Below are 20,512 nucleotides of genomic sequence, written 5' to 3' on the forward strand. Positions count from 1 at the left end.
CCACGCGGGAGGGGGTGGGTTCTCAGGCAGAGACCTGTGTGCGTGGCCCCAGTGGGGGCTGGCGCTGCCTGGGCAGCAGGCGATGGCACCCAGTGGGCTTTGTCAGGAAGTGGGGACCCTCGGGCCTGGGGAGCCACTGAAGCACACAGCTGTCCACAGCTCCCAGCGGGCTCAGCCCCAGAGGAAACAGGCAGGTGGCCCCGGGCAGGACCCCCGGGTGCCAGGCAGGTGTTTGGGAGGATCCACAGGCCCCCAGAAAGGCGGGACAGGGCCAAGTGAGCAGAGAAGGGGGTCTCTGAGAAGCCAGGGTTTCTAACTTGAACCCCGCCTAGTGACCAGGGAGGCGGAGGGGGTGGGGAGGGGAGGGGGAGGCGCGCTGTGTGCGTTAGTGCTGAGGCCAGAGCCGGGTCCCTGTCGCAGGAGCAGCAGCTTCCTGCCCAGTGGCAGGGGCATCTGTGGGGTCCAGGCGGCCTCAGGCCTCGCTCCCAGCCCACTCTGCTCCGAGCCCCTTGTGTGGCCCTCCCAGCAGCAGCTGGGGACAGCTGAGCGCCGCCCTGCCCAGTGCCCGGGAGGTGCTGTTCCCAGGGCGGCCGGGGGCCCAGGCCCTCACAGGGGGACGCCGACAGGCCCAGAACTCCCAGAACCGGCGCCACACGGTGCGCCAAGGAGGTAGGCTGAGGCGGCCCTGCCCCCACCCGCACTGCACGCACGAGGCTGGGTCTGCTCCTCCGCTGTCTGGACGTCAGAGGGCGCTGGCGGCAGAGCGCACCCTCAGACTGACCCGCGGGGCCTCTGCTGTGTCCGCAGCAGGGCCGCCCGCACCCCCAGCCCAGCCTGAGTGCCCTGGATGCTGGCTCCCAGCCCCTGCCCCGCCCTGGCCAGAGCCGGCCGCCTCCCTGGAGAGCTCCCGCCGGTCGTTTCCATCCCTTCCCTTCCTTCTGCTATTTTGGTGCCGTTCCCAGAGGGAAACGCACTCAGCGCACGAGCTCCCAGAGCAGGCCTCCCGCCCGGGCTGTGCCCGGCACCCGGGGTGCGTGAAGGTGGGCGAGGCGGCAGGGCAGGGGCGCCTGCAGCCCTGCACCCCCAGCGCCCAGCACCTGACCCCCCGCAGTGGCCGCTGCGCGTGGGGGTGCCCTGGGCACGGGCAGGCGATTTCCAGGCCGCCGGCGGTGGGAGCGGTGGGACGGGGAGCCCTGCGAGCCGCGGGCGGGTATGGGCGGAGGGCGAGATGCGGCCCCGCAGCTGGCCATCGGGCCCGGGACTGTCCGCCAGCGGCCGCTGCCAGGAGCACGTTCCCAGTGCCGTCCATGGGAAAATATTTTATCAAAGAAGTTTGAGTTTAAAAAAAAAGCCTACGCACGAACCCTGACACGGCCGGCACGGCGTCTATTTTTACTGCCCCTCAGGCCCCCGCGGTGAGAGCGCCCAGCCTGGCGGGAGGGGGTCCCGGATGTCAGCTACGTGGCCCCGGAAGGGGGCCCCCAGATAGAGGCATGTGAGGGGGACTCCGGGAAGCTGCCCCCAGTGCCCACACCCAGAGCCCAGGCTGGCAGGCGGTGGGATGCCCGTGCTGGCCCGGCCCCAGCCCAGAGACCTGCCTCTCCTGACGACCAACCCCAGACAGAGGGACAGGCAGGAAGAGGCTCGGAGCGCTGGCCCCACCCTCCCCGGCCATTGTGCTCAGGCCCCCAGCCCAGTTCCCACACTCGGTGCCCCTGGGGTCACACAGGCACAAAGGCTGCGGGAGGGAGGGGCCTTGGGGCCCAGAGGCCGGTCAGCAGCCGGCGGGGCGGCTGGCGTGGAGGCCCCAGAGCTGTCAGAGTCACAGGGGCTGGGCCCCAAGTGCCCCAGACTGGACGCCGGCTGGGACGATGGCCCAATGGGCAGGGTCAGCACAGCCCCAGGAGCGGCAGCGGGTGGGCCAGGCTGGTCACCTCATCCCACGAGGCCCCCGGCCCTCCCTCCCTACAGTCCATGGGGCCTCCGGCTGCCCCTCCCCTGTCAGGGAACCCTGGTCCCACCAGATGGCCCCTGGGGGACCTGGACCCCACCATCCTGGGGCGCCCCGGCTCCTGTGGCCCTGACCCAACCCCAGCCACTTCAGGAAGGGCCTTGGCACTGAGCCAGCTGACACCCACGCCCTTCCCACCGAAGCCGCTGCTGGACACCACGGCCTGGCATCAGCCCGGCCCTCGTGCGTCCTCCCCGGGGCCCAAACCCGTGCCCGGGAGGGAGGCATGCGGGTCCCCAGCCTGGTTTAGACCCACAGGCAGCGCCACTGCCCTCTGGACCTCTGTCCCGAGTGATTCTCATGGGCTCCCATGAGCCCTCGGGGCCTCCGGCAGGCTTCTCCGGCTGCACCCTGGACGTTGACGAAAGCGTGAACACAGGCCCCGTCCACTTCGAGCGGGTGGCAAGCTTAAAGTCGAAACAGGGTGCGCCCAGCGTAGGAGCAACGCGCTGCCCAGGCTGCTGGGGAGACGGGCCCGCAGGCACGTGACACCCGTGGTCGGTGTCCGGCCTGTCCACAGCCGTGACACCCACTGGAGCCACACCCATGGCAGGGCTGATGGGCGGCTGGTGCAGCCTAACAGGCAGGGGTGGGGGCGGCACCATCAGCCTGTGGGACCCTGAGGCCCAGGGTTGGGGTGAGGGCGCCGCAGCCTTGGAGCTAAATCACGTCTTGGCGGCCACAGTGCCCCTCATGTGCCCAGGCCCGTGGCTGCTCCCCTAGGATGGAGCGGCCCTTCCAGGCCTGTGGCAGGGGTGCCCGGGGGCCTGGGTGGCATCTGGTGGGGGGCACTCTTCTTACTTTGGAACAGTTGCAGCCCCAGAGCAGAAGTGGGCCCAGGAGCCAGGGCCGCCAGCCTCAGACGGGGGGTGACGGGCTGACCCTGCAGACTGCTGGCTGCTGGGCCTGGATGGAGGAGGTGGGACGGGCCAGGGGCTGCAGGTACAGGGCCCAGGCCATGGGCGGCTGTGGTTTGAATCGGGGGAGGGGCCTCAAGGTGGCCAAGGGGTCTGCCAGGCAGTGACCACTCCACCCACGGTCTGACAGGCAGCAGGGCCCCCTGTGGGCGTGAGTCTCCCCCACCTTCTGAGGCTGTCAGAGTCCCTGTGGGAGCAGCCTGGCCGGCAGGTTCTGGGAGCCATGCCTCTGGGTGAGGCCCCTGCCAGCTGGGCGGAGGGGCGGGGGGGAGGCCCGATCAGCCAAGCCCGCACCCTCCTGGGTGCCCTGGGGGGTCCCGCAGAGAAGTGGGCAGAGCTGGGCTTGGCAGCAACTGCTGCTTCCTCCCGGTCTCCCAAACCCATGTGAGAGGCACAGGCCCTCGGCCCAACGCCGCGGCCCCGGGAGGCAGGAGACCCCTGACCCTGCTCACTGCCGGCCCCCTTTCCCCTCAGCCCTGTGCAGCCTCCCTGGCCCCGTCCCCCTTGCTCCTGCAGCATCCGACCCCCACCCCCCGCCTGGCCTGGCAGGGTAGGTGCTGCCCCCCCGAGGAGGTCCTCCTGGCCCCTGGCCCCGTCTCACTGAGGCTCTTTGGAGGAGCACCTTGGGGTTCTCTCTCCCTGGACCCGGATGGAGGACCGGGGTGGCCCCGGGGAGTGGGCGGCAGGCGAGACGGTGAGGAGCTCAGCCCCGGGCTGCGGGGCCTGGGTCGGGCCAGCCACCTGCTGCCTGAGCGCCTGGCCCTCCGGTGGGAGGGGACAGCCCGGGGCCGCCCCTGGTCCCGCAGCCGGACGCTGTCCAGGCCCCGGGCTGCCGGCTCCCCCAGCCTCTCCGCACCCGCAGCCTGGGAGGGGGTGGCCCCGGGCGCGGGAAGGCGGGCAGGCGGGCGGCCGTTTGCTTTTGAATCTCCTGGCGCCCTGAGTGGCCCTTTCAAAGGCCGGCGGGGGCGGGAGCGGTTCCCAGGCGCGCCCCGCCCTCGCGCCCCTCCCCCCGCTTTCCCACGGCCGCCGGCGGGTTCTCACGCCGCCCCTCCCCCGCCTGGGAATGGCTGCGCGGTCCGAGCCGGCCCGGGCGCCTCCGGGCTCCTGGAGCGGGAGGGGTGTCACGCCCGGGGGCGCTCCGAGGCTGGGGGCGGGGGGGTGGCGCTCCGAGGCCGGGGGGCGTGCGTATGTGCCGCCTGGGAGGTACTGGGGGGGCCAAGGGAGGGGTTGGTATGTGCCGCCTGGGGCTACTCTAGGCAAGGGGCGACCCCTCACCCGCCCCCCCTTCCTCCAAGGGCCTGGGGTCAGAGGGCATCGTCTGGCCCCGATTCTGTTTGATTTAACCCAGGACAGGTGGTTGCCCTGTGACCACGTCCTGGAGAAATGGGTCCCAGGCCCGCCTGCTGCGCCCGGGACAGTGGCCGACCCGCCCTGGGCCTGGGCGCTGCGGCTCTGAGCCGGTGTGGTGTAGACGCAGGTGCAGCCGCAGTGCGGCCTCAGGCAGCTCACTGCCCCCTTTACCGGGACACTCGCCTCTTCTTCCAGGAGGGGCCTTGGCTGGCCGGCGGCAGGTCCAGGGCTGGGGCCGGAGGCCGCCCTGTCCCCGTGGCTCACAGCCCGCAGCGGCCTGTGCCTGTCCCCGGCGGCCTCACCTGGCCGCCCTGGGCCTGCTGGCCCCACACCTGGGTCTCCAGGTGGCACAGTTGTAGAGTGAGGCTCAAGGGGCCACAGCTCCTGGGGGGAGGGGCGAGTAGGAGGCCTGCCTGCTTGTCCCGGCCTGCAGGCCCTGGGGTCGCCCTCACACTGCCGTGTCCCTGGCAGGGGCGCCCTTGGGCGGGCAGTGCCTCCCAGTCAGGCCCCAGCTGTCCTTGTGCCAGGGCAGCTAAGACGGGGCTGTCCTCCCCTGCCAGCCCCCTTCCTCCCCCTCCATCGGGGGCGCCTGGTTCACCCCCCGATGGCCGTTGGGGACCCCACTGCTGGTTGCTGCTGCTCAGCCACTCGGCAGCGTGTTACGGGTTTAGGCCAAGGGCTCCACTCCCAGGAAGTCGGGGTGAGGTGGCCCTCCTGTCCCGGGGCAGGAGGTGGGCCCAGGGAGCTGGGGGAGGTCCAGACTTGGGGTCCCAGCCCTGTGAGGCTGCAGACGCCATGAGCCCAGCCTGTCAGGGAAAGTCCCAGATGCAGCTTCCCCTTCTCCGTCTGCTCGGAGACGCGCTTATCTAGGACTCCTCGAACCCCAAAAACGAGCGCTCGGAACACACCCCTCATTGCCCGGTGAGGGCACAGAGGCATCTGTCCTGGCTGCTCACACGGACATGGGGTCAGGGAGACAGGCAGACACGGGCGTGCTGGGTGCTGGCGTGCTCGCCCATACACATGATGTTCCTGAGACACCTGGCCCCCCGGGGACTCCTGGGGTCCCAGTGCCCCCGGGGGACCTGCCCTGTGCTGACAGCGCCCGAGGCCCATCCCCACTCGCTCTGTGCAGACATTGTCCTGCCCCACAAAGGGGATGGGCAGTGGCCCGGCGGGGGAGGGGCTGGGCCTGTGGGAATAGACCTTCCGGGCCTGGGGGTGGGGTGTGCGCAGCGAGGACCTGCAGGGCCACCAGCCCAGGGCCCAGGCTCTGAGGGCGAGGCCCAGGGCTGGGGGACCTAGTTGTTACCGGGGTCCTGGGAACAGCAGAGCCGGCCAGAGCACATTCCCCGGCCCTCCCGCCCCCACCAGCATCTCCCGGGGACGTGGGACCGAGCGGGGTCTCCGGGGCAAAGCTGGGCGACACACGTATCGCGGAGGAGACCTCTGGAGCAGATGGCCTGGGCCCACAGGTTGCTGCTGGGCCGGCGTGGGAGAGTGAGGTGTGGAGCAGACCCAGGCCTGGGCGCCTGATGGCTTCCTCCTACAGCCCCGCCCCGTCCAGTGAGGTGTCAGGCGACACCCAGGCCCCCAGGCAGGGCCTGCATCCCAGCCCTCCCTCCCAGCCCCGAGCCCAGCACCATTTGTTGAGATGTCTGGACTGGAGGGCAGGGGGTGGGCCTCAAGGTGGACAAGCTGCTGGGAGAGGCCTCGGACCCTCTGGCCTCCGGCAAGCAGCCCTGGCTGCGGGGGTGGGGGCTCAGCAGGGACCAAATGGGCAGCCCCCTGGGGACTGGGACGCGTCTCCAGAAGCTGAGGCGCCCGTGCACCCCATTTCCCCGAAGCACCTGGGACGCGACTCAGAAGGTGCCCGAGCCACCTGAGGCCGAGCTGGGGCGGGGGGCGGGGGGTGCTTCCGTCCGACGTTGGCGCTTGGCTGTCCGCCAGGTTCCTGCAAATGAACGAGAAGCCGCCGTTACCCGGAGCAGCCACAGCTCAGCCCAGCGCCCTTCCTCCTGCTGTGGGGGCAGAACCCCAGAGCGGACCCCCAAGGCACCAGGCTGAGTGCAGGGGCAGGCGGGGTCCTAGTCCCAACCCTCCCGGGGAGTCGCCGGGGTTGGGCCCAGAGTGGAGGCCCCTCTGACCAGCCCCAGCTGGAAGGTGCTGGGGGCGTGGGGGACGGGCCAGGGCCTCCTGCCAAGGGGCTCCTCCACAGCACCCAGCACCCTCGGGAGCATGGCTGTCGCATGCCCCTGCCTAGCAGGACCCAGGGCAACACATAACCGACCCCCCGCCTCTGCACCCCCCAGTGAGGCTGGGGGCTCAGGGCTGATTGGGCCCAGGGGGTCCAGTTTGCTGCACTCAGTGGTGGGCAGGGCAGGGGGCTCTGGGAAGAGCCTGTCGAGAGAGCCCTCCCCACCCGCACCCATACACCAGCTCCTCTGGGCAGGTGGGCACCGGGACAGGCAGTGACCTGGCCTCTGGGTCAGCCCTGGCTCGTGGGCCGGGTCCATTCCCTGCAGGTGTGGCTGGGATTCTGGCGCCGAGCAGAGCCGGTCGGCTTAAGGGTAGCCTTCCCTGGCCCCTGGGACTGACCCCTCTGGGCCCTCCAGCTGTGGCCCCCCACATCTCGGCCGCGGAGGACGGCCAGGTCTTCCAGGGCCTGCTGTGGCCCCACCTCAGACCCTCTCCAGCCCCGAGACCCACCTCCAGGGAAGTGGCCAGAGCAGCCCTCGTCCACCCTCCTCGGCCCGGGGGCTCCAGGGGCAGAGCACCAGGGGGCCCTGGCAGTACCCAGGCCCGGCCCTCGTGGTGGCCCCGCACGTGGGCTCCTGCCCGGCCCCAGGCTGTCCCTGGGCTGCCCTGAGTCAGGCGGCACTGGGCGGGTGCTGGCTGCTTGCCGCCTCCCAGCCAAGCCGTGGGAACCAGGAGAGCAGGCGGACCCCTGGGACTGGGAGCCAGCAGCCTTCCCAGCCCCTCCTACCCACTCACCTGGCCCCGCCCTCCCAGCCGGGCTCTGGGGGCGGCAGCCAGCCCAGCCCTGCCCTCAGGCTTCCTCGCTGGGTGGGGGGGGGGGGGGGCTGGATAGTCTCTCTGCCCAAGGCTGGGGTCTGCCTGGGCCCCAGGAGGTGGGGTGGCTCCAAGGCCCTGTGCACACTCCCCTCGGCCAGCAGGGCTGTGCGGGGTCCTGGCCGCCGGGCCCTGGGACTGGGCAGGTTAGTCCCTCAGGCGCCCTTTTCTTCCCAATGGGAGGCCAGAGGCGCCGCTGCCCCCTGGGTGTCAGAGAGCCCTTGGGTGGACGGGCACTGAGCCCAGCCCTGAGCCTCCGGGGCCGGGCACAGGCTCGCGCGAGGGGCCACGGCCCCCCAGCAGTGGGCAGGCAGAGTGCAGCACCTCGGAGTGTATGGGAGCCAGAGCCGCAGGGGAGCCGGTGCCAGGTCTGCTGTGGGAAGCAGGGGCGGGCGGGGGGGGGGGCAGGAACCGGCTTTTCCAGCCGTGGGGTGCGGTGGGGTGGGGGCAGGGCTCTCAGGGCCTATCGGGGTGACAGTGGGCACCAGCCGTGGGAACTCTGGCACCGGTGGTTCCCGAGGGTGTGGCCAGGGCCCTGTGGATGGCACCGCGTGTGCCTGCTGCCGTGACTCAGCGTGAGCTGGCCGCCCCGCCCAGGCGTGCACACTGGCCCGGGTCCTGGGAAGCTGGCGACCCTCACAGAGGCCCTCCCGGCCTGCGCTCTGCCCCTCCTGCTGGTTGGTCCTGCGCCTGCTGTCTCTCAGTGGCCTGTCCCTCCGTGGCCTGTCCCTCGGTGGCCTGGACAGGGAGAGCAGGGCCATGGCAGGCGGCTCAGGACAGCTCAGCTGGACCTGGAGTGACCACAGGCCAGACCTCAGCCAGGGCTTGGCCTGCACTCCTGGCCCCAGAGCCCCGTAGACCTGCCATCAGGGACACGGCACAGCCTCCCTGTGCCAAAGGCTGAGTGGGGGGCAGGAGGCTCTTGGGGTGGGGAGGCTCTGCGGTGGGATCAGCCCTACCTCCCCATCCAAGTCCCCCCAGCAGAGGCGGCCCACCCACCCAGGAGCCCCTGCCCCCCCACCCCCGCCCGCCAGCTGCAGAGCCGGAGACCAGCAGGGAGGCCCCAGGTGGAGCTCAGGGTGTCGAAAGGCCGTGGGAAAGGGTGTGTGGGGGCAGGGCGGCACTGCCCTGACGTGGGCTCACCTGCAGCTCCCGGGCCTGAGGCCACCGCCTACCCACCGGCCCCGGAGCCATGTCACCAGGGCACTTCCAGCTCACCCAGGAGGGCGTCCCTCCTGCAGCCTAGGAACGCCCCCCCCCCCCCCCCCGCCCGCTTTCCACGGCGGGAAGGGCTCTGACCAGTGTGCTCTGCATACTCACCCAGGAGCCGGGTCTCCATGGGTGCAGACCCTCACCCGCTCCCATGCCCCACACCCGTCACCCAAAGGAATCCTGGGACCCAGACCCTCCCCTGGGGCAGCTGCACGGGGAGGGCAAGGTGGACCCCAAGCCTCGCCCGCACCCCGGGTTGACTGGCTCACAGGAGCCCACTGTGGGGCCTGGACAAGGACCCTGCACAACAGCAGCGTGACTTCACCCCTGACCCCTCGGGGACTTGGTGCAGAGAGAGGCCTGGACACTGAACCGGCCCTGGCAACCCCTGATGGGCCGCAGGGTCAGGGCAGCCGTGGTGTGGGCCCTGCACCCCCTGGGGCCGGCCGGGGAGGACACCAGGCAGTGGCTGGGCCCTGCAGGGTCTCGGGAGCCGGGAGAAGCTGCCCGGGCCCCCTGGAGCCGCTGCAGGCAGGGAGGGCTCCCAGGAGGTGGTGCACCCGGGTCCTGCCGGGAGCGGGAGCGGGAGCGGGAGGGACGTGTTGTCTACAGGAAGCACCCTCCAGACCCAGAGCTGCGAGGAGCAGGGTGGAGGGTGGGGGGCAGGAGGCCCCCCTCAGCCCTGCTCTGTCCCCAGGCCTGTAACTGTGACCAGTACCTGAAGGTCTCCAGGGACCTGATGACACAGCTCGTGGGGCTCAGTGGCCAGGGAGACCCCAGCAGCGCCGGTGAGTGTGCCCCAAGGTCGGCGGGACCCCGCTGCTGGCTGCCCCTGGGCTCACTTGCAGGGGTGCAGGCGGGGCGGGCAGGTGGGGAGACAGCACCCTGCAGGCTTGGGGTGCGAAGGCTGCTCTGCAGGAGAGGACGCCACGGCCACAGGGCCCTCTGGGTGGGGACACTCCTCTCCAGGGGGCCCTGCCTGGTGCTGCTCAGCCGCCCGAGCACACGGGGCCTCAGCAACACGAACCAGCGGGGCCTGGGCAGACGGAGCCGGACAAGCCCAGCCACCCACCCGCCAGGGCCGGTCCAGCCCAGCGCCCAGCCTCAGTTTCCCTTTTTGGAAACTTAGAAAGAGGAGGGTGGCCATGACGTGGCCGGCTGGTCGGTGAACGGGCCCTGTCCTCGGCCACTGTCTCCTGCCTCCGGGGAGAGGGGCCCGGTGAGAGCCATGCAGGGACCTCTGGGGTCTCTGGGGGGACGGGGTGGATAAGGGGCATCTTAGGACCCTCTTGTGGGGTCATCCTGAGGCCAGGGTGCTTCTCTGGGAACCTGACGTCCCACCCAGCTGCTCCTGTCCTTCCCGCCTCCCTCTGAAGTGTGGGGCCAGCGTAGGGGCCCCCACACCACGGGTGAGCCGTCCTGGCAGCCCATGTCCACCCCAGTCAAGGCCCGGGAGGGAAGGACTTGGCTGTGCCCTCCGCAGGGCCCCCCGTCACCCCCAGGCTCTCGCTGGTGTGTGTGGGGGGCGCACCCATGCCCGTCTAGTGCCCCAGGAACCACTAGGGAAGGGCCGGGGTCAGGCCGGGCTGAGCAGAGAGGCCAGATGGAGGTCCTGGCCTTGCTGGGCTCCAGGAGGCCATGGGCTGAGGGGCGTCCCCCACTCAGACCCCGGCCCAGCTCCTCCGGGGCCAGCTGTAGGGAAATGTTTGCCAAGCAAATTACGAGGGTGCACAGGGCGGGGAGGCCGCTCCTGCCGGCTGAGCAGGCCGCTGAGCTGGGCACCCTGGCCCTCCTGGGCTCTCTGTGGGGCGAGCCCTCTCGGGGTCTCTGGGCACCCTGAGCTCCAGCAGGGCCCCAGGTCCCGCCACCTGCCCTGGTGCCGATTGTGCAAGGACTCCTGGCAATGGCTTATCTGCTCATCACACGCCCGCCGCCCGCAGGCCCCTGGTGCCTGAGACCTTTGAGCCCCAAGAACCGTCCAAGGTGTGCGTTCCCATGGGCTGGGTCTGGACTGGCACTGACGCCTCTTGCCCCTGCCCTTTGGCCCTCGCCCCCGGGGGTGAGGGCGAGGCTGGGCTGCCAGGGCCCTGTTCTCAGGGGTTCCTGATGTCCTTGATTGACAGGTGACAAGGCCCAGAGCGAGGACACACAGGAGCCAGGTGAGCACTGGGACGGCCCACGGAGGACGCCCGGGCCCGGCACCTGGCCTGCCCTGAGACCGGGTTCGGGTCCGGCCCAGTAGAGAGGCTGGCGGGATCAGTGGTGGGAGCGAGGGGAAGGTAGGGTGGGGGGCCCTGGGGAGGGGAGGAGAGGGGTGGGCGCCGGGAAGCCAGGCCTCAGGTGGCCGCCTCCACCCACCCAGGCTCCGCCCCCGGGGAGACGCCGGGCCTCACGTACGACCCCCCCTGCCGCTGGCTGGAGGCGGCGGAGCTGCGGGCCCGCGACCCGGCCACGCTGGGCAACGGCACGCGGCTGCAGCTGGCGGGGGTCCCGGCGGGCGTGCTGCGGCGGCCAGGCCTGCGCCACTTCTTCTGCTGCTCGGGCTGCGGCAAGGTCTTCTGGGAGGGCTCCCACCTGGGCCGCGTGGCTTCGCAGTTCCACGACGTCCTGGCCGGCCCCCCCGGCTCCCAGGAGCCCGGCCCGGCCCCCAGCCCCTCCTGAGCCGCCCAGGCCCACGGGCCTGCCTGTGACAATAAAAGCGGAAAAGGCCGCACCTGCGTGGGCCCGGCCGTGCATCCTTGCTCACACCTGGCACCCGGCTGTGGGCCGAGTGGCTTCCACGTGTCGGCGCCGGCGCCTCGGCCGGGGCTGCCCTGTGCTCGGGTGGGGCGGCAGGGCGGGCAGGGCTTGCCTGGGAGGAAACGGCCTGGGCAGCGGCCCAAGGGCCGGACGTGGTGGCTCCCACGTCTGCTGGAGCCCAGTGAGGCCTGAGGTGGGCAGGGGCAGGCCAGCCCCAGGCGCTTGTGGCCCACCCACCAAGCCACCCTCTCCACCCCACCCTCTCTGCCTTCTCACGCCAGGAGCCAGCCCCCTGGCCAGGCAAGGGCCCCCCTCCCCCACCCCGCTCAAAGGAGCGTGGATGGTGCTGTCCTGGGGTCACTCTCTAGGGAAGGGGCCCAGTGCGCCTGGTGCCCGCGGCAGGCAGGGCAGCCACCCTGGAGGAGGGGCCCCTGCTCTGCAGGCTGGCTCCCGGCTCTCCCTCCCTCACGCCTGGTCAGGGCTGGTGGCCTCCTCTTGGGAGAGAAGCCAGTGACCACGTTACAAGTCAGGGCCCTGCACCCCAGTGTGCTCATGCCTCGCCTCACACCTGCTAGGCCCACTCCGGGGGAAACAGGCTCGGGCTCCTGGCTGACCTCACGGGCGGCCTGAGGGCACCATTGCCAGGCGTGGCGCACAGGAGGGGCCAGGGGACGCGGCCCACAGTGGGGGTTCCTGCCAGTGGCAGGCCTGGTCCCGGCTGCATTTTGCTCACGCCCACCCTGCCCACCCCCTCCGCTTGCCCCAGGAATGCGCCCCCCCCCCCATCACATCCCTTTCCTGTCCTTCCTGCCTGGAGCGGAAACCCAGCAGAGTTGGCCCAGGAGCCCGGGCGGAAGCCTCCGGGGTCGGCGGCCTGGGGCTGTGCTGGGCCCCCGTCTCCCCCGGGGCAGGCTCACCTGCAGGCCCAGGTGCCACGGCCTCAGTGCAGGGTGGCACCGGCAATGCCAGGCCAGCCCCTGCCCCAGAGCTGGCCATGGACCCTGAGCCCCAGGGGTGCAGCCCCAGTGGGGGTCAGACTGAGGCGTGTGCCGGCGGGGGCTGCACGGGCCCATGGGCGACCTGCCACCCTCTGAGCCCTTCCTGTGTCAGGTGCCGGCCCACTTAGCGCCCCAGCAACCCTGGCCTTCCCCTCCCCATGGGCACTGCGGAGCCCAAGGGCCAGGCAGGGTGCCAAGATGAGCGGGCAAGCTGGACCCCATCGGGGAGGGGGACCCTCTGCAGCTGGGGTGGCCTGTCCTGGGGCAGACTGACCACACTCCTTCCCTAGGAGGTTAGGAGGAAGCAGGAGGGGTGCCCGGCCCGCCTGCTTCTTGGGGGCTCCCTCTGACCGAGCCCTGGTGTAGCCAGCCCTGGACAGACAGAAGCTGGAGCTGGGAGGCCTGGACCGTGAGGGGGCGAAGGCTGTGTCCTTCCATCCCGCAGGTCTGACCCCCACCTCCCTCTGCCCTGCCACATGCACAACTCTGAGGGGAGAGGGCAGCTGATGGGGGTGCCTGGCCGGTCCAGCCTGCCTTCCCCCGCCCCGTCCTCTGCTCCCAGCCTGGCCGCGTCCCTCCGGGACCCCCTGGGCTCACAGGCTCACGCCAGCCCACCCGGCTCCGGCCTCCCCGACGCGGGTCTGAACTGGGCACTCCCTTCGGCCCTTCCCCAGCTGGGGTCAGACACCGGCTGGGTGGGCGGCCTGCGAGGCCCGCGGGGCGGGCAGGAGCCACGATTGTCTGCGGCAGTTCCTGCCCGGGCGGGCGGGCGTCCTTCCTGCGCCCTGGCCGCGCTGGCCGGCCGAGTGTTTGTTATTTGATCCGTATCCTCGCTCGGCCCCTCTACCAGGTGCCTGGGCTGCTGGGAAGAAACCCGCTCCTCTTTCCCACGCTCCCAACACATTTTAATGAATTAGCTGGAAGCCCCGCCCCCACTGCCCGCCTGCCCACGGCCTGTTCGCCCTCCTTCGCCTGCCCAGTGCCTTTAAGGTGGCCACAGGCCTCGGCCCGGCTCTGCCGCTGCCCCATCAGCGCTGCCCTCCCCGCGAGACCTTCCCAGCCGGGTTCCAAAATGTCCTCCCACCTGCCCCCACCCCCACGGCTCTGAGCCTCCAAAAAATGGGTCCCCAGGGGGAGAAGGGGTCTCTCTTTAACTCTGGCCTCCTCCTCGGCCACCGCCCCCCAAGGACAGGGTCCAGCCTGGTGGTCAGGGTGGGTCTGTCCCCCCATCCCAGTATGGGCTTCTTCAGAGCCAGCAAACCGCCACACACACACACACACACACACATACACTCACACACACACATATACTCACACACACATATACTCACACACACATACACACACACACACACACATACACTCACACACGCTTCTCAGCCCCAGGGATCCCGCCCCCTCCCCCGGGGCATTTGGAACAAACGTCCCCCTTTGGGACTGTCCTTCAGCACACACTGAGGCGTGTGTGTTGGGAGCCCGGCCGCACCGGGTCAGCTCTGGGCCGCGGGGTGCGGACCAGCGAGATACAGGCCACCCTGTGGCGTCACCTGAGCCCACAGAGCAGCAGCCTGGCCGGGGGGCTCGGCCGTGGGCACACGGCAGTGGCCGGCCCAGATGCCCATCTGACCTGTACCCCCAATGAACCGGGGCAGGCGGCCCGCAACCTCGGGCCAGACCCCCAGGGCCATTCCAGCCACACGGTCCCCGCGGGGGGCGCCTGGGCTGCCAGTTCCCTGGCCCGTGGTGGCGCCTGAGTTCCCACACTGCGTGCACAGGGCCCCTTTGTCTGCCCACCCCGACGCCCGTGGGGGGGTCAGTGGGCCTTCTCCCCCCGGCTCTGCTCCGGGCCCAGCCGCCTCCAGATGCCCTTCTCCAGCCGCGGAGCTCAGGCCCGTCTGGACGCCCACCTCTGGGAGGGCACTGGGCGCTTGGGGCCCTGGCAGGTGCCTGAGAAACACAGGCCCGAGGGGAAGAGGCCTCGGCCCATCTGAACATGTTCCCGGAGCTCAGCCGCCTTCCCCACCCACCTGTTCCCGGCAGCAGGCGGGTCCCTGCTCAGCCGCCCGGGCCCTGGTCCCGGTGCTGGGAGTTGTGGGCCGGGTCAGCAGCCCCCTCCAGGTGTTCACAGCTCAGCAGCCACGGACCCCAGGCCTTCTGTTGAGCCAGGGGCGCCCCCTCGCAGGATGAGTGGGACCAGGATGGGCTCCCGATGGCCGCGGCACCGCCATGTCATGCCCATGGCCCGGCCAGTGCAGCGCTGGGCTCACCCCCTGCTCGGGGCAGGTCCGAGCAGACCGGCTGGACCCCCAGCCTCAGGAGCGAGGGACTCGGGGGCCCTTGCTACCAGGAGGACCCCAGGGGAGCCTCCCGGCGGGGACACCCCCCCGGGGTTGTGAGGCCTGGGGAGAGCCCGTCCTCAGACAAGGCCTCACAGGGTGGTCTCCCAGCTGCGCCCAGAGCTGCCTCCCGGGGAATCCCCGCAGCTTCTGCAGGAATGCAAGTCCCAGGCTGCTGGCTGCTGCAGGAGCCCGCCTCTCCCGCACCCCCAGCGGCCACAGCCGGGCCATAAACTGGAAACCCTAATGAGATTTGGGGCCGAGCCGTGTAAATTAAAGGCGGTTTATGGTTTGGAATGAGTCACTTCAGGGCTCTCTCTGGGAGCAGAGCCCGGGGCCGCTGGCTCGCCTGGCCGGGCCCTCCTGTCCCCAACATGCTGTTGGGGGAGCCCCAGGGGGCTTCCTCCCCGGGAGCCCCAGGTCTCCGTCAGGGCAGGGGTGCGAGCCAGCCAGGCTGGGGGACAAACGGGGTGACCCGGGAAGGACCCGCGTGGCTGAGACCACACGCCCGAGATGTTCGTCGAGTGGTCACCCGAGTTGACCCTGCGTTTCGGCGGCCAGGCTGGGCGGGTCTGAGCTGCGCGCCGCGGGGGCCGGAGGGTCGCGGCCGCACTCCCGCAGCAGGAGACGGAAGGGGTCTCCACCTGGACCTCCGGGGTCTGCGATGCTCGCGACCCCCCACCCAGGACAGGTCGCCCGCGGGTCCATCGGGGTCGCGCTCTGCTCGGGCCGGTCCCGGTCCCGTCCGCGCGGGGCGCCTGGAATTCCCCGGGTGGCGGGAGGGAAAGTGGGCGGGCGACGGCGGAGACACGGAGGGCGGGAGCCCCGGGGGGTGGGGCGGCGGCGCGGCGAGACAGAGACCTCGCCCGCGGCCTCGGGGGCTCCCGGTCCCGCGTGGCCGGCGACCAGCGCCCCCTGCAGCGAAGCGCGCCTCCCCGACGCGCCCCCGGACACGCCCCGCCCCGCCAGCGCCGCCTCCACGCAGCGCCGCCCAATCGGCGGGCGGCCGGCGGGCGCGTCACGGATGCCCATTGTTATGCAAATATAAAGGCGGTAAAAGGCGCCCCGGCGCGGCGGGCGGGCGAGCGAGTGCAGCGGCGCGTGGGGAGGCGCGCGGGGTGCGCGCGGGAACTGCAGCCGGAGCGAGCAGGGACCCGAGAGCGCGGCGCCAGCCTCCGTCGCCCGCTCGCCCGGGCGCGGCTGGATGCGGCGGGGCCCTGCGGCGGCGGCCCCCGGCCCCCAGCGCCCGGAGCGCCCAGGGGCGGCGTGCGGGGCCCGGGGGCGCCGCGCCCTCCATGCGCCCAGGCGGGCCCCGAGACAGCCGGGGGCCCGCGCCGCCGCCGCCCGCGCTGAGCCCGGCCCGCCCCGCCGCGCGCGCCCGGCGGCAGCATGAGCCAGGCCGAGCTGTCCACCTGCGCGGCGGCGCCCACGCAGCGCGTCTTCCAGGAGGCCGTGCGCCGGGGCAACACGCAGGAGCTGCAGTCGCTGCTGCAGAACATGAGCGGCTGCGAGTTCAACGTGAACTCGTTCGGGCCCGAGGGCCAGACGGCGCTGCACCAGTCGGTCATCGACGGGAACCTGGAGCTGGTGAAGCTGCTGGTTAAGTTCGGCGCCGACATCCGCCTGGCCAACCGCGACGGCTGGAGCGCGCTGCACATGGCGGCGTTCGGCGGCCACCAGGACATCGTGCTCTATCTCATCACCAAGGCCAAGTACGCGGGCGGCGGCCGGTGACGCCCGCCCCGAGCCGGCCGCGGGCCCCACGCGTGTCGCCTCTGCTGGACCTTCCCGCCAACTACCTCGGTGTGCGCCGCGGCCACGACGCGTCCGGCGCACGCGCGCCTGTGCCCACGAGACCCGCGCGGCGCCCGTTCCCCGGGGCCGGCGCCCCCCCTGGCGGCCCGGGCCGGGCAGGAGCGCTTCCCACGGCCCCGCCCGCGGCCTCGCGGGTGGGGGCGGGGCGCGGGCTCTCGCCCCTTTGAAATTTGAGTCCGGCGACCAGCAAGTTCGGAATCCCGCGACACCGGATCCTCCGCTGGAAATGCCGCCCCGGAGGAGGAGGCGGGTGGCGGGGAGGCCGGGCGCGGGGCGCCCCCGCCCGCAGCACCGCGGCCGACGCGCCCCGGAGGAGAGCCGCGCGGTGGCCGGGGCTCGGAACTATTTCTCGTGTGTGTTTGTATTTGTGGGTGAGGTTCGTGCGCTTGATTCCTTTCCGTTTGGGAAACACTGCGCGTGGTTACGGGGGAAGATGCATTTTTTTCCTGGTCTCACAGCTGAAAACTTGAGTCTGTCCTTTCGGGGTTGCACTGAGCACCGCCCGCCGGCCTTCCTTGCTGCTTCCTCTCGCCTGGCTCTCTCCCCGCTGCTTCCCTCCCCCTCCTGGCCCCTCCCCCGTCTACCCCTGCCCCTCCTCCCCCCTCCCTCGCCTGCCCCCTCCCCTCCCCCCTCTCCCCTCTCTTGCCCCCCGCCCCCTCCCCCTTCTCACACACACGGCTCCGTGTGAGTTCGGGAAGCCCAAGGCCGCCTCCCAAACCTGGTTCTCTGCTGAGTCCGCGGGAGGACCCTGGGCGCCGGGCGGGCGGTGATGGGGGGTGGGGCATCCCTGGTCTCGAGCCCTGTGAGAGTGAACAGTCGGTTGCACACTTTTTAAAAAAAGTAAATGGATTTGCCACGATTATATGTCATAACATTTATGACAATATAAACTATTAACATTGTAAGCCAAGTGCTAGGTGTATTTTGTGAATCTTGGTTATAACCCCATTTTAAAGGGCGTTGTGTAGGCAACAGTGTACCCATATTTATATTTTTATAAAATGCCTATAAGACTGTGAATCGCTTGTGCTAATGGCCGAGTTGAAGGACTGTTTGCCCTTCCTCGGCCTCCCGGGGTTTCAGGAACCCGATTCGAACCCCAAAATCCTGCCGGGGGGGAGGGGCCGGGACGGCCGCGGGGGAGGGGGGGAGGGGGCGGTGCTTCCGCGTCGCTCTCTGTCGGGGAGGCCTCCCCGGCCCCCCTCGGTCCCGTTTCCTATGCAGCCCCACACCCCTGGCTGTTTGGATCCCGAGAAATAAAAGGGGACTGAATTATTCACATTTAAATGAGGCTCCCTGGGTGGAAGCGCTGCTGACCCTCCCTGCGAAAATGGGGGGCACTTGAGGACACAGGTGGGGGGCCCTGCCGGTCGGCCTCACCGTCCTGGCTGCGGCCGAGCCCGTCAGGAGAACATGCTGATGACGGGCCGCAGGCTCGGGGCGGAGGCACAGATTGCTCCACAAGGAGTTTTTCTGTATATTTTTTTCTAGATGCAAATAACGTTTTAATTATGTTAATTAATGTCAAGACTGTCTAGGCTTATGGAAGCTGTGTGTGGGCCCGGTCTGATCTTCTAACTGGATGAAGTCTGCAGCCCATCCCCGCGTGTACGATATCCTGTAGCCCAGCGTGGGAAATTTGTCAATAAATTTTTCATTGATCTTTTTATATTAAAAAGCAAAAGGGTTGTTGGTGCTTCTTGGGCTGGGCCCCGGGGTCCGGCTGCACAGTGCATGGCTCGCTTTCACCTCCCGACGGAGCCCGGCTCCAGGCTCGGCCCGGACCCCTCTGCCCCCGTGGGCCACACGCAGGACCGCGGGGGGCACCTGAGCGCAGCGCTTCCTCCGCTCCCTGCAGAGCCGCTGAGGTCTCCGCGGGGGAACTTCTGCTCCGAGCTCTTCCCTGACCCCCAGCCTGAGAGGTGAGGTCGAGGGGGACCCTCGTCGGCTGCTGCACAGAGGGGCACCTTCTAAATCTGGGGGAACATCATGGTTGCTCGCTCCTGACAAGGGGGGCCCTTCTCTCTGACCCCGGGGGTGGCGTTCGGGAGCCGGCCCCTCCTGGGAGAGCACAGCCCTGAGCTGGACGCGTGGAGCAGTGACTGTGTCTGCACCTGCTGAGCGCAGCTGGGGGTCCCTCCGGGCGCCCTGGGGAGGGCTGGACGCCCACCAGCAGGATGTGCCCGGGGGGCCAGGCAGGCGGAGGGAGGTCACGCAGCCCCCGGCGGCTTCAGGCCCCGGCTGAAGGCTCTCTGCTCCCTGGTCAGCAGGTCGGACACAGGCCACTCCCGCTCCCGCCCTGTCACCCTCCAGCATTTCCTGTCCGCCCAGCTCCCTCCTGCCACCTGCAGAGGTGAGTGGACTGTTGGATGCAAATAAGCCTGGGGGAGGGGTCCTGGCCGCGGGGCAGGGAGAGTGGCCGCAGGAACCCGGAAGTTGCGGTCCCTGGAGCCCGAAGTCGGCCTGGGCACCGTGGGCAGCCCATGGGCATGGGGTCTGGGCCTCCTCTGCCCGCCCACAGCACTTGGCCACCCGGTCAGGGCGCCATCTGAGGACCAAGGTAGCGCTGGTTTGGGCCTTAGCCTGGGGTGGGGGGGTGCACGGCCCTGACTGTCCTCTCCTTGGGGTCTCCCTGGTGAAAAGGCAGCCGGGGGGGAGGCCTGGGAGCTGGGGGGGCTTTCCAGGCACGTGGCTGCCGCTGGGGAAGACGGGGGCTCCCTGAGGCCTCTGCTCAGAGACGCCACCAAAGCCGTGCTCAGTCCCACGAGGGGGGCCTGGTGGGTTCCTGCTGCCTCTGCCCAGGGCCTGTCTGTGCACTGACCCCCTTCCAGCCTGGTCCCCGCAGCAGCGAGGGGCGCCGGGGACAGGCTGCCCTTTCACCGGCAGAGCCCAGGGGAGCGGCCCCTAAACCAGGTTCACCCCCCACGGGGTCAGGGGCCGCACACAGGAGTGTGTCCTCCCCTCCCAGGCCTGCGGGAGCGGAAGGGACTCAGGGTGCGGGGAGGCACAGTGGCGCGGGGTCTGCAGGTGTGGGGGGCATGAGGGTCCCGCCAGGCCACAGGAGACCCAGGGGGCGGTCTGGCGGGGACCCTGGAGTGGCCGCCGTGGAGAAAGGAGACAGACCAGATGGACGAGGACCGGCCCACCCCACGGCTTCCGCCAAGAGCTCGCGAGCCGTCCAGCTGCTCCCTGGCCCCCGGGCGCCCGCCGGGAAGGACTCTGCTGGGAAGGACGCCGGAGGCCGGAGGCCAGGAAGTCGGTCCGCAGGCGGCAGGTGGGAGCCGGGAGGAGGGAGGCAGGATTCGGGGGACCAAGGGCGGGAGCCAGGGAGACGGTTAGGGGGGCAGAGGGGCTGCCCTCGGGCTCTGTCCCCCAGGGGCCTTGCAGCTCAGCACAGACGGGGTGCACACTGGCCCGGGGCGCGGTCCTGTCCCGCTGACCCGGGAGCCCGCAGAGGCCTGGGGACGGAGGCCGGTGCTGGGCGGCTGGGCACAAAGCCTGAGCCAGGGGGTGCGGTGCAGGGCGGGGTCTGGGAGCCCCTGGACGGCCCCGCCCACCCGCACCTCCCGCCGCCCACGCGGACCCCGGGCCCCTGCCCGCACCCCTCCGGGCGGCGCATTCTTCTGCTCCGGGTCGGACTGTCCTCCGTCCGTCTGTCGGTCTCTCCGAAGCCGCGGCCCATTCACTGCGGAGGCCTCTGCCCTTTCCTCCCGTCCGCCCGGCGAGCAGCTGCCATGCTAATGAGGGGGCGGGGCCGGGCGAGGGGGCAGCGGAGGGGGCGCCTGGGGGTTGGGGGGCTGGGGCTGCGGGCGGCGTGGGGAGCCCGGCCGGTCGGCGGGGGGTCGGCGTGGGGAGCCGGGGGGCCTGCCGTGGCGGGTGGGGGGGGGTCGGCGTGGGGAGCCCGGGGGGTTGTGGGGGGGCAGCGGGAGGAGCCCCGCCGTGAGGGCCTGGCAGGAGGGGGTGCGGCGCTCACAAAGGCCCATCTTTGTGTTCAGGGCCCGCGGGGGGCTGCCTGCGTCTGGACACCCTTCCCGGCGCGGGTGGGTGTGAGCCGTAGGGACC

At 70.7% G+C, this 20,512-nt stretch overlaps 2 protein-coding genes across 4 annotated transcripts in view; both read left to right on the forward strand.

Annotated features, from left to right (window-relative positions):
• EXD3 (exonuclease 3'-5' domain containing 3) overlaps positions 1-11,285 on the forward strand; it is a 49,637-nt gene extending 38,352 nt beyond the window's left edge. For all 3 annotated transcript variants that reach the window (XM_081103478.1, XM_081103479.1, XM_081103480.1), the window contains 3 exons: positions 9,260-9,350; positions 10,686-10,721; positions 10,925-11,285. In XM_081103478.1, coding sequence (XP_080959604.1) covers positions 9,260-9,350; positions 10,686-10,721; positions 10,925-11,223 — 426 coding nt within the window. In that variant the 3' untranslated portion in view covers positions 11,224-11,285. The remainder of the gene's footprint in view (positions 1-9,259; positions 9,351-10,685; positions 10,722-10,924) is intronic.
• A 4,739-nt stretch (positions 11,286-16,024) lies between these two features.
• NRARP (NOTCH regulated ankyrin repeat protein) lies at positions 16,025-16,486 on the forward strand (the record flags this gene model as incomplete). The annotated part of the gene is made up of 1 exon (XM_081102900.1): positions 16,025-16,486. One exon carries the CDS (start codon positions 16,025-16,027, stop codon positions 16,367-16,369), a length of 345 nt encoding a protein of 114 aa, XP_080959026.1. The 3' UTR covers positions 16,370-16,486.
• Between the last annotated feature and the right edge of the window lie 4,026 nt (positions 16,487-20,512).

Source organism: Myotis nattereri, assembly GCF_964212035.1.
Source record: "Myotis nattereri genome assembly, chromosome: 12".
NCBI lineage: Eukaryota > Metazoa > Chordata > Mammalia > Chiroptera > Vespertilionidae > Myotis > Myotis nattereri.